The sequence below is a fragment of the Larus michahellis genome, chromosome 2, assembly GCF_964199755.1.
Source record: "Larus michahellis chromosome 2, bLarMic1.1, whole genome shotgun sequence".
NCBI lineage: Eukaryota > Metazoa > Chordata > Aves > Charadriiformes > Laridae > Larus > Larus michahellis.
The window spans coordinates 7,957,073-7,971,407 of NC_133897.1; the positions used below are offsets into that span (position 1 = coordinate 7,957,073).

The 14,335-nt window shown below is 41.9% G+C and overlaps 1 protein-coding gene across 14 annotated transcripts in view; it reads right to left on the bottom strand.

The window, feature by feature from the left end:
• Positions 1–4,760: 4,760 nt before the first annotated feature.
• PRKAG2 (protein kinase AMP-activated non-catalytic subunit gamma 2) overlaps positions 4,761–14,335 on the bottom strand; it is a 236,415-nt gene continuing 226,840 nt past the window's right edge. For all 14 annotated transcript variants that reach the window (XM_074574045.1, XM_074574048.1, XM_074574050.1 and 11 more), the window contains 4 exons: positions 14,154–14,191; positions 11,263–11,409; positions 8,760–8,853; positions 4,761–5,888 (listed from right to left, as the gene is read on the bottom strand). In XM_074574045.1, the coding sequence (XP_074430146.1) occupies positions 5,857–5,888; positions 8,760–8,853; positions 11,263–11,409; positions 14,154–14,191 (311 nt within the window). In that variant the 3' untranslated portion in view covers positions 4,761–5,856. The remainder of the gene's footprint in view (positions 5,889–8,759; positions 8,854–11,262; positions 11,410–14,153; positions 14,192–14,335) is intronic.

Here is a 14,335-nt window from a genome sequence, read left to right on the forward strand (position 1 = left end):
GAGATGGGAGCTACCTACCAATGACACAGACGGATTTGGAAACACAGGTGAAGTTTGTGGTAGTTACACTTTCAACTTCCATAGTCTTGCAATTCTTATTGCTTGCCTGTCATATTTAGACAGTGCTTTTCACTCTGCTGAAACCTACTCTGCACTTTCAAAAATATACCCTTCCACCTGCTCAAAGTGGTAAGTATCAGCATTTTTTCATTTGTGAGAGTTTTTGGTTTCGCTCCCTCCTTGACGCCCCGCTTCTCTTGATTAGGTCTTTTCCTTTACGCTGTTTTTCTTATCCCACTCACCTCTTGCACCCTTGTCTATTTATCTTGTTTCTGTTAACTTGCGTATGAACTTCTGTTCATTTTCTACTCGTTTAGGAGAGCTCACCACTGCAGGCTTTCTGCTCCCCAGCTTCAGCTGCTTTATTTACTGCTCTTAATTGCAGTAGAGTTGTCTCACCTCAGGATACCCTCCACACTTGCTCAGCAGAAACACAGAACTCGTTCTTCTTGAGCACGGGTGTGTTTTAAACTTGCAGGAAAAACGTATGGCTTTCTTTTCTTCCACTGGTTCTTTGGGAAGAATTGACTAACAATCCTTTTTCCATCAGGATCACCTAAGCACTTCATTCTGTCTTGTTTGGGACACTTGAAATACAGGCAAATAGAGAGCTTTCAGGAAATGGTCGTTTCTCCACGCTCTAGGACTTGGCAATAGCCCTGGGTGGCCCTTAGGCGCGCGCTGGGACACTGCTACTCAAGCGGTGGCAGCTTAAGCAGGGATGAGCTGATCTGGATGGTGATGAGGCTGTCGTTGCATTTCTCCTGCCCCGGTTAATCTTAAACGCTTCCTGGAGCGCTCCGGGGCTGAGGGAGAGCCCACCTTTGGCTGTGAAGCCTATGTCATACCCGTCTAATCGGGGCATCACACTTTATTTGAATTCTTACTGTTTGTACGTTCGGGGCTGCACAGCTTCACACTCTCACCAAGCGGCCCTTCGCTGGAATTCTCTCCCCCTCTAACAACCAAAGTGTGATGCTCAGCGTTGGTAGGATTGGGCATTAGGGCTCTGCCTGCCCATTCCCTGGTCCTACTCCAACTTCTTCATTCCTACAGGGTTTGCAAATTGTGCTGTGAGCTACAGAGGAGGTTGGAGAACTTTGGGACAAGTGACGTACACCATGAACTTATGCGCTGGCTGTATTCCAAGCCTGCCTTATATCTCGCTTCTCCAGATACTCCTTCAAATCAAATGTAGCCTTTGTATCAGCTCAGATGATAAATTACATTAATTTTATTGTAAATGAGTTAACAGCAGACATGATCAACGAATGCAACACAGTAGGTGTGGCCTGGGTTCTGAAAAAGAGAAAATTCCAAAAGGGAGAACTGCAAGCCCCAGCAGAGGATGGGGATCAGGGAGATGGGGAGCAGAGGCGGAGGGGGGCGGGGGAAAGGGGACATGACTTTCTTTCATTGCCTCTGTCTGCTTTGCGGTGCTGGAGGAAAACCAGTGACGAATTTAATGCAGTAAACGTAACAGTCAAGTATTTTAATGGTAACGCAGTACCTGCAAACCCACGAACACACTGCTACTGAGTCCAAAGGCAGAACCGCTCCGGCTTGTACATTCTGCTCCTGTAACAGCCGTTGCCGATACAATCACCTCCTCTGTCCTGGGGCAAATCAGGGCCGTGCCCAGGACTTTCCTGCAGCGTGTCCGGTGTTTGCCTTGCGCGCGCTTCCACGTGGACGGCACAGCCTCTGCTGCCCACAGAGGTTACAAAGTACATCCAGTTCAGCCTTGCACTTGTTCCTACTCCCTCCTGCATTCTCGCAACGACCGTATTTTCCCATATTCAGTTAGAAACACTGGCAAAATGTTAGTAGAAGGAACAAATTAAGGAACTAATTCAGCTCACAGGGGCTATTGACATCCCAGGCTCCTGCCACGCAGGTGCTGGTACACAGCTGGCAGGGACGTGCTCTGTAGATAATTTTTTTCCTAAAGGAAGGTTTGATGTACGAGTACAGGTCACCTCCTGTTCCCATTCACCGCAGTGGGAACAGGTCTGGCTGCAATCGTCATAAAACACATGGGGACTCAGAAAGGGACTTTAAAAACCACGTTTAAATTAAGACCCGAAGTTAAAAGAGCAGCATCTGCAGAACATTCTTGTTGCATAAATGCATTATGTGGGTAAAAGGGTAGTATTAAATTATTTGGAATGACATTTTCCTCTAGAAATTACCCCTAATAAGCGTTCAATATGGGAGCAGAAGGGGTGAAAGTTCATAGAAACTTCTGAACTAAACCCGTTATTTCTAACTGGGGAGCTCAGTACGACCAGTGAAACAGCCTGCTGTGTGACAGCAGGAAGCACGGGTGCTTTCTCTCCTGGTTGGACCAGAGCCGAAAGACTCCAACTTGCCCCCCGCTCTCTCAAAAGCTGGCAAGGAGCGTTCGCAAAGGAAACGCGCTGTCTTGGAACCGCTGCAGTCAGAGTCCTCTGCTCTGCGGGGAGGGTGAGAGCCCAGGCCTTGGGAAGCGAGGCGGGTTCTTTCCGTGTTACTCAAAATTCACAGCACAATAATATTCCTTAGTAAAAGATGATGAATAGGCCTCAGATCCGCAACAACTGCAGTCCAGTTCCTAGTAAACAGCAAATACTGTCTGTGGAGGATTCAAGATCTCAGACCTTATAACCGAACGGATTCCAGAAGTAAAACAGGAAAACATTTTCATCAGTCAAGTGTGATTTTCCTAAGTTAGTTCAGTATCTCTAGAGGGCTGAAGTCTACTAGGAAACATTTTCTTTCACCTAAATGGCTAAAAATATCCAGAGTAGATAAAACCCAAACCTTATTTGCCCCCAAGACCAAGAAGAATAATCACTGTTGACAGACCTCTCTTGCTGGGCAAGGAAATGCACGGGGAAGCACAGGAATCCATCACGTTTTACAGTCCTGCCGGTTAAAACAGCATCCATTTCCACAGCACGTCACATCCTCAGGACGGAAGATGGTCCGTGTCGGTGAACAGGCTCTCAGCAGAATCCCCAGGGAAGCTTCCTGCCACCTCCATCTACAGCACCGTCCTGTCTGAGGACAGAAAGGGAGCCCTAGAGCCGTGGCCATGGTCTCAGACCCGCAGGTGCTGCCTGTCCAGAGGAAACCAATGTGCAAGAACTCCAGTTTAATGACATTTTATTCATCCTTTTCTGTGGCTGAGGCCTCTCATGAGCCACGTGAAGAGCCCTAGGGCGAAGCTTTAGTTGCACCGTCACTTCAATCTGCTACACGCGGCGCTGCTGCCGAGTCACCCCTCCTTGCTCTACCCTCATTCACTTACTCCTGTCCCTCCCTTATGCTGGAACAAGCATTTTTCCAGCTTTGTAGTGAAGTGATCTGTATTAAAAATGACACGATTTCTTTAGTTTTGTGTACTGCATCAGCGCCGGTGCTTGTGCCGGTACAAGCAGAGCGCCTTTTTGGTAGCACTGCTGTTTATTCATGCTCATGGAGTTACACTGCGATTCTACCTCTCGCTAATCCAAAATTCAGAACTGAATTCCAGAAGGTAAGGATGGAAATTCCCTAAAGACAATTTTACATCACTGAGGAGGCTGCTTTCCATAATTCTGCTAGTCCTGCGTCCACAACACATCAACAGCACTTGTAATAATGTTAAAATAGGAAGCCTGGGCAGGGTTGCTCGAAAACTGCACATTCATTCTGGCTTTCTGCATACTAATCTATGCAGACAGGCCTGAAGCCGTCTGCCTGGAACAGGGCCAAAAGACTTTGTGCTAAGAAATAAAGTAGGAAAAAAAAATATTAGAGAGAGTATCATTGGCTCAATTCATCATCCTCAAAAACACCCTGAATGCAGGGCTGAAGAACACGCTCATGCAGACGGGTGACAGGCGGGGAGAGGTCCAGCCGTGCATTTCGGCAGCTCCCTGGCATCCCACCTCCCAGAGGAGCCCACCCGGCAGGTGCCGCAGCAACAGCTGGGCTGCCACCAAGCTGCACCTCTGGGGCCTGGGTGGCGCTTGCAGGTAGTACTGCCGACCACAAGGTTCTCAGCTACCACAAATTACTCCCCTGCACACCCCGCAAAGGAGGAGAGGCACCGTTTTTAGCTTCTATCACTCCATCTCCCCAGCAAAGATAATCGAGCTGTGCTGATGTCATCTCTGACGGCAGCAATGGGCACCAGACCCCGGGGTCGCTGCTGTTCGGCCACAACAGCCATTTCAGTTCAACACCATCGGGAAGAGCAGGGAACAGGCGATATTCACCTAGTCAGAAACGGTGCTGGAGAAGACTTGATGTTTTTCACAGAGTAAGAAAGTGACAGCCTAAGAGAACAGTTTCCATTGTGTCCTACAGGAACATTTTTATACGTGAAGGACACCAGTAAGAAGAAAATTTTCATGCAATTTAAATTCTTATAGACAGTGGAAGAAGTTCTGAAGAAAGGGCTTTTCATTACTATTAACCCCCCCACATTTTATAAGCAAACAGAAAACTGTTAGGCCTTTTACTTCAATGTTTATAAATGGAAAAACACCTGATCCATCTACTGCCATTAGTTGAGTACAGTGTTCAGGCTGGAAACACAGTAAGAAGTAGTGCCTGCGTTATCCCATTAGCGTAAGCCGCCTTAAAGTCAGAATGCGTCTCCACCTGCTCTGCAGCAATCAGAATGCACGTACAGTTATAGAGGCAAAAGAACTTGGCAAGAACCGCTAAAAGCAACTCATGTTGTAGGGTTTAATTTCTTCCATCTACAAGAATCTACAATTATAAAAGTCTCATCTTCAAACTTTACAGTACATTTACATTAGCAGATACCCCACAGCTTTCCTCACTCCTCCACTTCTGTACAGATCATACACAATAAAAAGTTGCATTTCTGTCGTACAAACATCATTTTACACTTTAATACAGACAAAAATATTGTTCTCTGGCACCTCATTTCCTCCCTGGTGCCCGTGTATTACAGTATGGAGCACTTCCCATCCGTGCTTCTGGAATCTTCAGCTCAAGTAATATGGACTGATCAACAGGCCACAGCTACCGCAACTGCAAAGTTTTAAATAATGAGAAAATCTGCCACTTGTTTGTATAACAATCAACAGTTTATTAATGGATATGGTGAAATTTTAGCTATCCACCAAAGATGTGTAAAAAATTGTCATGAAAGTAAAAATAAATAAAGCTGTTTTTAAAATCAGTCTTGTTTTACATCTCAGTTCAGAATGCAACATTTAACACAAAACTGTCATTAAAGTTTTAAAGAAGTCTACTGATATTCAAATTACAGCTTTTATGACAAATCTAATGAGAACTGAAACTGATTTGGTTTTAGGTTTAAAGACTTTCACATTCAAATACAGTGTCTCGTTTAGCACAATACTTCCTTTGACAGTGATGGGCAACAGTGATGACATATTGCTGTATTTTGACATAAGGCACTATGATATGAATATGCCATACACTTGCCTTATGTCACATATATCCATTGCTGACCAGTGACTTCTGTCAAATACAAAATGAAAAAGTTTCCGAATACAGTGCATTTTAATGAAGGACATCATGTGAAGTCTTCCAGCAAATGTTTTGAAGACGTTTTGAAATACAAGCCTACATTTTAACATAAGCTTTTGTCATGCTGCTTTTTTTTTTTGCGACATCACTGGGGGGAATAGACTCATCATCCATCACTAAGTCCCAATACACATTCTCAGCCATCCTGCTCTGTTTCTATTGCAGTCACTGTTCTTGAGACAAACTTGACCCAGAAACTTTGTTCAAGTTCTCCTACAAACGCGTGTACATTCACAGCAGTCATTCACTTTCATTCTCCTTTTGTTTGGCACCTGTTAACAGAAGAGGAAAGCAAACGTGATTTCCTTACGCCCACGGCACTCAGCTCCTGGAAAAGCACGGCTCCTTCCGAATGCAGCGACTTCGTCTGACCACGTTATCAGAGTCTTGCTACCAGATACCATTTATAAAGAAGATACCCCAGGATTGCTAAATGCTAACGTGAACTGCGTGAGGAAGGCCTTCAGACCATTACTGCTGCTAATTTCATTGGCAAAGTAGTCCAAGTAACTCTTCTGGAAGTTACTGGAAGTGGCTTTGAAGATTCTCCCCAGCACAAACATTTATTTTAAAAAGCCCCAACCAAAAAGCCACATCCCAAACCCGTCCATCGGCTTAGAGGCCAAGCGTAATCATTGTAATAGTCTCAAAAAATGAAGTCCTGCTTGAGAACAAACGGTATTAGAATTCAGTGTGTGATGGGCCCATTTTTCCTGGCTCAGAGGCAGGATTTGCTCACAGCAGGGATCCGAGAGACCTGTTCAGCAGGACTGCAGAGCATCTTGCCTCTTCTCCAAGTACTCAGACGAGCCACATGCTGGGCAACGACTGAACCCTATGGTGAGTTTGGCTTCAGCATCCAACTCCAGACAGCAAGAATCTCTTGCCAGCAACCTGGAGTTACTATTTGTAACGTATAATCAAACACTGAAAGAGTCATTAAATACATCTGCTTTTCACACATCACAACTGGTACTTTTTTCCGTCCCCAGCACAGGCTGGGCTTAATTCCTGCCAGTCAATACATTTTCCTTTCCAGTCTGTGAGGAGAAGTGGACACTTTTAGGGTATGATTTATCTGGTCGTTCTTACGCATCCACTTCAAAAGATAAATTGCACTCCGGACTTTACAGACTAGATCTACATTGCAGACACCCTCATTTCATGAGACAAATCCCAATCTAAAATGGGACAGTTGCCTGCGGAACTGCCATCTAACACCTCACTGCTCCTAAAAAAAGCATTGCCTCACCTCCTCTCTTCCAGTGGCATACTCCTGCCCCCTTTGTTGCTCTACCTCCTGTACTCAGTACTAGACTCTTCAGCGAGCCAGTTTTGTGTGCCAAACTGACAAAACTCCGCAGCTTTTTTGCTGGTTCAGTTCCCTGTTAGATCCATGAGTTAAAGCAGCTCGGAGGGATCTCCTGAGTCAGGGTGCTGCCACACGCTAACCGCCACAATCACGTGGCCCAGAGTATGGGAGCAGGAAATGCCCTTTCTAATCACAGAGCACTGTTATATCAGCTCGCGGAGTTGTAACTTAAGCATCCGTGTAATTCCAGTATAACAAAGCTCTTGGTTTGTCAGTATCCGGATTCATCTATTCTGTCTAAACTTTGCTCCATTAATAGTAAGACCTACCCTCCTTGTATCCTTCGACCCTCCAGTCATGAGGGAAATGACCTCCTCTGCCTGGAGAGACACCGTCTGTCTGTCCTGACATCTCCCTCTTAGGGGGGACACACACCCCTCTGTTCTCTTTCTGGGCAATGGGCCCGTTTGACCAAGGCCTTTTGGCTGATTCCTCATCCTCATCCGCACCTTTCACAGAAAGCTGAGTTACTTGCTCTTCCAGGTCATTAAAAAGGAACTAGATGCACTGACATAATACTTCCAGCAGTACCACTGATTACTTCTACTCAGAGGAGAAATCTTACTAGTTTAAAAAGCTACATTAACTTTTTTTTTTAAATCTACAGAGGATAAAGACTTCTACATTATCATGTCACTAGGGCCATGAAGATGATGAGAGGGCTGGAGCACCTGTGCTATGAGGACAGGCTGAGAGAGCTGGGGTTGTTCAGCCTGGAGAAGAGAAAGCTCCGGGGAGATCTTATAACAGCCTTCCAGTACCTGAAGGGGGCTACAGGAGAGATGGGGAGGGGCTCTTTATCAGGGAGTGTTGCGACAGAACAAGGGGTAACAGTTTCAAACTGAAGGAGGGGAGATTTAGATTGGGTATCAGGAAGAAATTCTTTACTGTGAGGGTGGTGAGACACTGGCACATGTTGCCCAGGGAGGTTGTGGATGCCCCATCCCTGGAGGTGTTCAAAGCCAGGCTGGATGGGGCTTTGAGCAGCCTGGTCTAGTGGGAGGTGTCCCTGCCCAGGGCAGGGGGGTGGGACTGGGTGATCATTAAGGTCCCTTCCAACCCGAACTGTTCTATGATTCTATGTCATCTATCAGTGTAAGTAAGAGATCCCAGTTAAGCTCACATTTACAATTTCTTTTTTGAAGGACAGGATTTATTCAGCTCTGTTTGCTTAGTCTGTTGTTGGGTTTTTTTGGTTGTTTTTTTTTTTTTGTTGTTGTTGTTTTGGTTTTTTTTTTGTTTGTTTTTTTTTTTGAGGCAAAATTGTTATCCTTGAGACATTTTGTGTCTTCCTCACAAAGCCAGAAGAGAGGACTTTGCTGTAGTTGTTGTGACAATTAAGTCATTTATGTGGTCAAAGTGAAGTTACAATTAAGAACATAAATCAGGTTAGTAACTTGGGCAAAACATAAAAAACCCAAGAAAACCAACCCAACCCCCACCCCCCCCAAACCAGCAGAAATAAACCTATTGTTGGACACTCTTGTTAAAAGGAACTGGATCGTGTTTAGTAATACACTAGAGATTTATACTGGAATAAATCTGGTGGTGTGGGGTGACGTCTCTGACACAGTTGTGCCAACCAAAACTGACAGTTAATCCTTTGTCAGCTTTTTCCCAAAGAGAAATTAAAAGTGTATTTAAGAACTATGACCAAACAGTTACAAAAGTTGAAAAATCTAAAGTTCGTCTTTGTGAAATAAATGAAAACCAGCAGGGTGTACACACTACCAAAAGACTTATGGCAAAGCTCCGAAGGCACCATCCGTACCTGCTGGTGTGAGTACCAAAGCTTGTAGAATGTCAGAAAGGGAGATGATACCCACAATGCTATCTGCTTCATTCACTACCACCAAACGATGAACCTGCAAGCAGGGAAAACATTTTGAGATATTTGCCGGATTTAAAGTAATAACTAAAGCACAGAAAACCAAAAACATCTTAAAGTAATGCAGTATGAAGACACGTAGAAGAAAAAAAGAATGGTTCAAAGCGTTAGTAATACCAGTCCCACACAGCAGTACAAACACACCTACCCTACCTAAATGAAAACCAGCGCACGTTTAAAAAGCAAACAGCTATCTGACAGGGCAACAAAATCAGATTTGAAGTGACAGCTAAGCCAAGATCTAGGTCTTTAAAATACTTCTGCTCTCAAAAGGCGGCACTCACATCAAACAATCAAACACTTTTCCCCAACTTACAGGCTCTGCCCAACTCAGCCTGCGATCTCAAAAAATAAGATGCAGTATAAAACAAAGCTTCCTTCTGAAAAACACTTTCTCAACAGAGAGAGGCACTAAAACTTGTGGTATCTTGAGATGTTCGAGTTGGTTTTAGCCTAACTTTTCTCATAGGGTTATACAATTGAAACGAGTGCCAGACTGGTTTTAAAATCCTCATTTTGCGTGAAGACAGAAAAAAGAAAAAAAAACGATTCAACTTTGTGCAAACTCACTGTAGAGTCGTTAAACATAAGAACACAACTTGGAAGAAAGATTTATCAACAGTAAGATTGTATTTGTAAATAATGATTTTATCATTACATATCTATGCTAGGAAACATTTATATACTACAAAACCTTTGTGCTAAGTGTGGGTGCTCCTATATGCCGAGGCTGATCGGCCCGAGCAGGCTCCAGCAGCGAAAGACCAATGGTGGAACCAGGAGAGCGTCCTCCCGTCTCTCCTGGCACCAGACTCCACTGCAAGTGGGTACAGAGTTGTATTACCTGAACATCGCAGCTGAACAAGCTCGTGAGTAAGCGATCCTAAAAAGGGTGTTTGTCAAAAGTTGAGAGCCTGCTATGTGTTTACTTTTTACCCAAGTGAATGCTCTCTTCACTATTTTAAGTTCAAATAATCAGATATAACGGTGAAAAAAGCGAGAAGAATTTTTCTCATCTTCTCACAGAGGTGACAGCAAAAAAGCCGCATCAGTCTTGATTTAAGATGTGTTAATATGGCTGAGGTCAACCACTTCGTCGCTAGTCAGATACAAGAAAAGAGGAGCTCTGAATTACTTGAACAGTCACACCTACCTGACACAGGGAAGAAAGAAAAAGAGGGGGGGGAAGAGAGAGAAAAAAATGTTGCATTTTCTTTTTGATGAAACTACATCAGTGGTATTTTAGATGGGGTTGTTAGTTTTTGTATATACACACGTTTAATCATGTTATTCTTCTCTCAATGTAATGCATTCAAGAAAAATGGACAATTCAATTGTTTCATTTCCAGGAAGATCAAGCACTCGGCTGGCAGCTATAAATAGCCTGTAGTTTTGACTGACTCATTTTTACATACAATCTCACTATGTTTAGACTGAACCAAAGGGTAGGAGTTGTTCTTAAAACACGAGTGTCTAAAGCTTCTTAAGATAGTAGTAAAATTATTCAAATTTGAAATGTGTATATCAGCAATGCTAAAATTATTCCATTTCAGGAAGAAGCTCAAGCAGATGCAGAAAGTTACAAGTAAAAATTGCCTAATGGAAGTTCTAAGGGGATATTAACAAAGTGGTAGTTTTACTTATATCAAGTATATGTACAGTTACAGCCCTAAAGATGAGAAAATTAAAATCTTGTAACTGAAGAAGTTAGAGCATCTAAATGGAGCTGATTGCACCTCAGAGACAACTGATACTGGTAATACTGATTTTCTTCTGCAGAGAGGCTAACAGGGGAGGGCGACCTACATACTCATTCACATCCGTGTATAAGGAAGTTCCTGGTACTAACAAACAAGATAAATGGCACCAAAAGAATGGAAAGCTCACAGATAAATCATTTATAAAAGCAGGTGGTGAAGCCTTATTCACAAGAGTTTATTTTCTGCCCCTGTTTCACAGTATTTGTACGAGAGCAGTGCAGAGCTCCATGTGCATTAAATTGTACCCATTACACATCCTGAACGATAGGCCAATCAACCCAGCTATAAGCTGGAGTTTAAAGAATTACTTGTCTGCAAAACTTATGGCAGGCTTGGAAGAAACACGATTCTTTCAAAAAAATCTTTGCATTCAGTTCAGTTGATGTCATAAAACAAATGCAAATAACCGAGTATTATTACAGATATACTGTACACTATTTTGCACATCCCTATAAGCATCTATATAAGTCTATAAAGCAAACTGATAGCTAACACATGTAATTAAAAAAAATACTTTCAACTAAGTAACCAACTTAACTTCAGAAAGGACAAATTTGTATTATTTCTTTGTTTGTTAATACAACTTTTCACTCACAGTGAAAGGAAAAAACAAAAATCAAACTCACCTCAGCCTTCACTATTCTATCCACAATGGTCTCCAGTGTTTCCAGCATACTACACTTTACAACACCTTCAAAATACTGAGAACGGTGCTGTAGGGCTTGCGTCACCGTGATATCTAGGTTATTATATGTTTTTTCAGCAGCAAGATTCTGAGGGGAAAAAAAAAAGAAAAGAAAAGCCCCAAGGCACATAACACATCTCAGTACTTGGTAATAAAGTCCTCTTTGGCATCAAGTAGATACACATTTCTGGTGTAAATTGAGTCTGTTCTAAGTCATATATTAAGCAAAGCAGATGCTCTTCATCTTTTGGGAACAGTCGAGCATGCAATTATGTTAAACACCATATGACAGAGTGGGTTAAGTGATAAAACTGTTTTGTGATATGCATTGGGCCAATGAAAATCTCTTACTTTGCTAGCTGATATTTGGCGTGATGTGACTCATCCTGCTTTTGCCATGAACAGAAAATGTAAAGATGAAGTTCTACAGATTTTAGAACATACAAAATATATTTTAGGAATATACAGGTTTTTGTTGTTTGTTTTTCATAGGATAAGGGAGAACACCAACTGCCCTGAACACCACTCATGGAGTAGATCTTAGTGGAGATCTAAGCAGAGAGCAAATTAAAGGTTTTCTTCACCTTTCGTATTTGTGGGCTCACACTCCCTCTCCTGGACTGTGCTGGCACTGCCACTTGACAACAATTTTTTTGTGTGTGTTTATGTATTTTAATAAGTGCTATAAAAATAATATAAATGAAAACCCATCATCATCACTAAAAGTAAGAAGATTAAGAGTTTGAAAGCTGACATTCTCAACTTTCATTTTAAGAACAGGACCATGCAAGATGATTTTGTCCTGACCAGCAAAAGCTTTATTTGTAGGTGAGACCATAGTGACATTTGGATAGTGTTGGCACATCCTGGTATTGATTTTGTGTCCAGACAGACAGACCTTTAAAATGAAAACACTGGACCAAGCAATAAAATGAAATTAATTTTTGGCTAGAATATACTGTGATTCGTCAAGTCTTTCGATTGAATTACACTGAACGTGACAAGAGGTTTGAGATGATCACGAAGATACAAGCAGTTTTAGTTAACCCATTTAACTAATTCCTAATGAAGGACATTAGGAGAACATAAAAAGCCTCTGCAAACCGAAGTCACCCTACACACAATAACTAGAGCAATACAAAGTTATTTCTATACCATCACACCATTCCGAGGTTTCTCCCATCAAGAATCTCAAAATGAATTCAGAACTCTACTATAATGAAAGAAATCTATCAACTTAGCCAGCTGTATATACAGGCATGGCTTAAAACATTGATTTAACTAATCATATTAGCCACATGGTTTAAAGTTAAAAATCACCAGTTGAATATTGCAAATTCTACATATATTGGAAGATCAGATTATACATTTCAGATTTCATTTTTCCTCCTCTTTTAAGTCTTAAAGATCAGGCTGACACAGACTGATGAAAAACTGGAAGCCTCAGAGGTGATTATCTTTTAAGAAAAGAATCTTTTTTCCCCCGTTTAATAAGCAAACTAGTGCATGTGAAGAAAATCTCAAATAATTAATGGACGCCCTAACTCTTTCCCACGTTACTAACTGGAAGCAAACAATTCTATCCTAGGGCTTTTGTGGTGTTCTGGTTGTTTTTTTTCCCCCCTGATCCCAATACATAATTTTTCAAAAAAAATGATCCAGCATCTCTTAAAATCCTGTAATTTCAGTTGCCCTATAACTTAAAATGATAAAAGGTGTGAAAAACATAAAGCACCTTCTGGTGTCTTTCTGAAAAGGAAACATGTCCTGCCTCAAAGCCTAATGCAGTTACAAAATAAATCGAAACACTGAACCCACCAACTGTGAAATTTCATTGTCTTTGATATATTAGATCACTCTCGCTACAGCTATTACCTATTCCCTGACCAGCTTTTATGGCAGAACAGGATCTTAAAACAGCGGAGAATTCCAAAGAGACAAACGCCTAGAAAAAACTGGCAAGAACAGTGACATCATGAAACTTTCAGATTTGGAGCCAGAGATATTTATAAGCTTAAAGTATTTCCATTTGGGATTATTCTCCACATTTCTGAAAGGATTCTACGTGGTGTTTCAGACATCTGGATTCTTCATTAGCACTTGCAGCCTGGTGGAATAAGCAACTTGGGCACTTAAATCTCTAAAAAATAATAAATAACATAGCTATCAGAAGTTCCAATTGGGAAGCAGGTGCGTACAGCTGGGAGGGGACAGGGACAAAAACCTTTAAACTTATTTTTCACGTTTCTGAAGACCACAAGAGTAGAAGAGCCCTAGCTCTCCGAGGCTGGCAAATCATGGCATGAATCTGACTATGCTGTTGCACTCCTGAGGGAAAACCAGGAACAGCAGCCTGAATTAGATCTAAACCAGAAGGAAACAGATGGAATGCTCTGGAGTCAGAGACTCACACAGAAGAATGGGCCAAGTAGTTTTAACTCACTGAGAAGGTCAAGTCATACAAAGTACCCAGACTGCATGGAGAAATCTGCATTCTCTTTGAAAACAGCCCCTGGAATAGCAGCAGCTGCAAAAATAAAATCCTATCTCAAAAATAGAAACAAACATAAAAAGCCTACGCTCTCTTTTTCTAAGAGTACAGCCAGATCCAATTTTGGGTGACATCCAGAGCAGTAGACGCCTGTGTGCAAGTAGTATTACTAAGGATAGCTTAAATAAAAAAATGCTGTGCAGGGTGAATTGAATCTGTTTTATTCAGTTTGTTAACTAATGCCTATGGAACATCATCGCCAAAATTGACATATAAACAAATGAATTTGCAAATGCTTACTGAATATAAAATATTTAATAGAATTTAAGAGATATACTTACTATTACATCAAATTTGGAATAAATATCTACAACTTTTCCTAAAGAGAAAAACAAAAGTTAATCAAGTACTTAAAATGCAAAATTAGTTTTCTTGCTTCATGCTTTCATTTGTTGTCTTATAAATTACACAGAAAGAAAACAGACAAGGTCAAGAAGGAAACACGGAAAAAATAACCCACCCA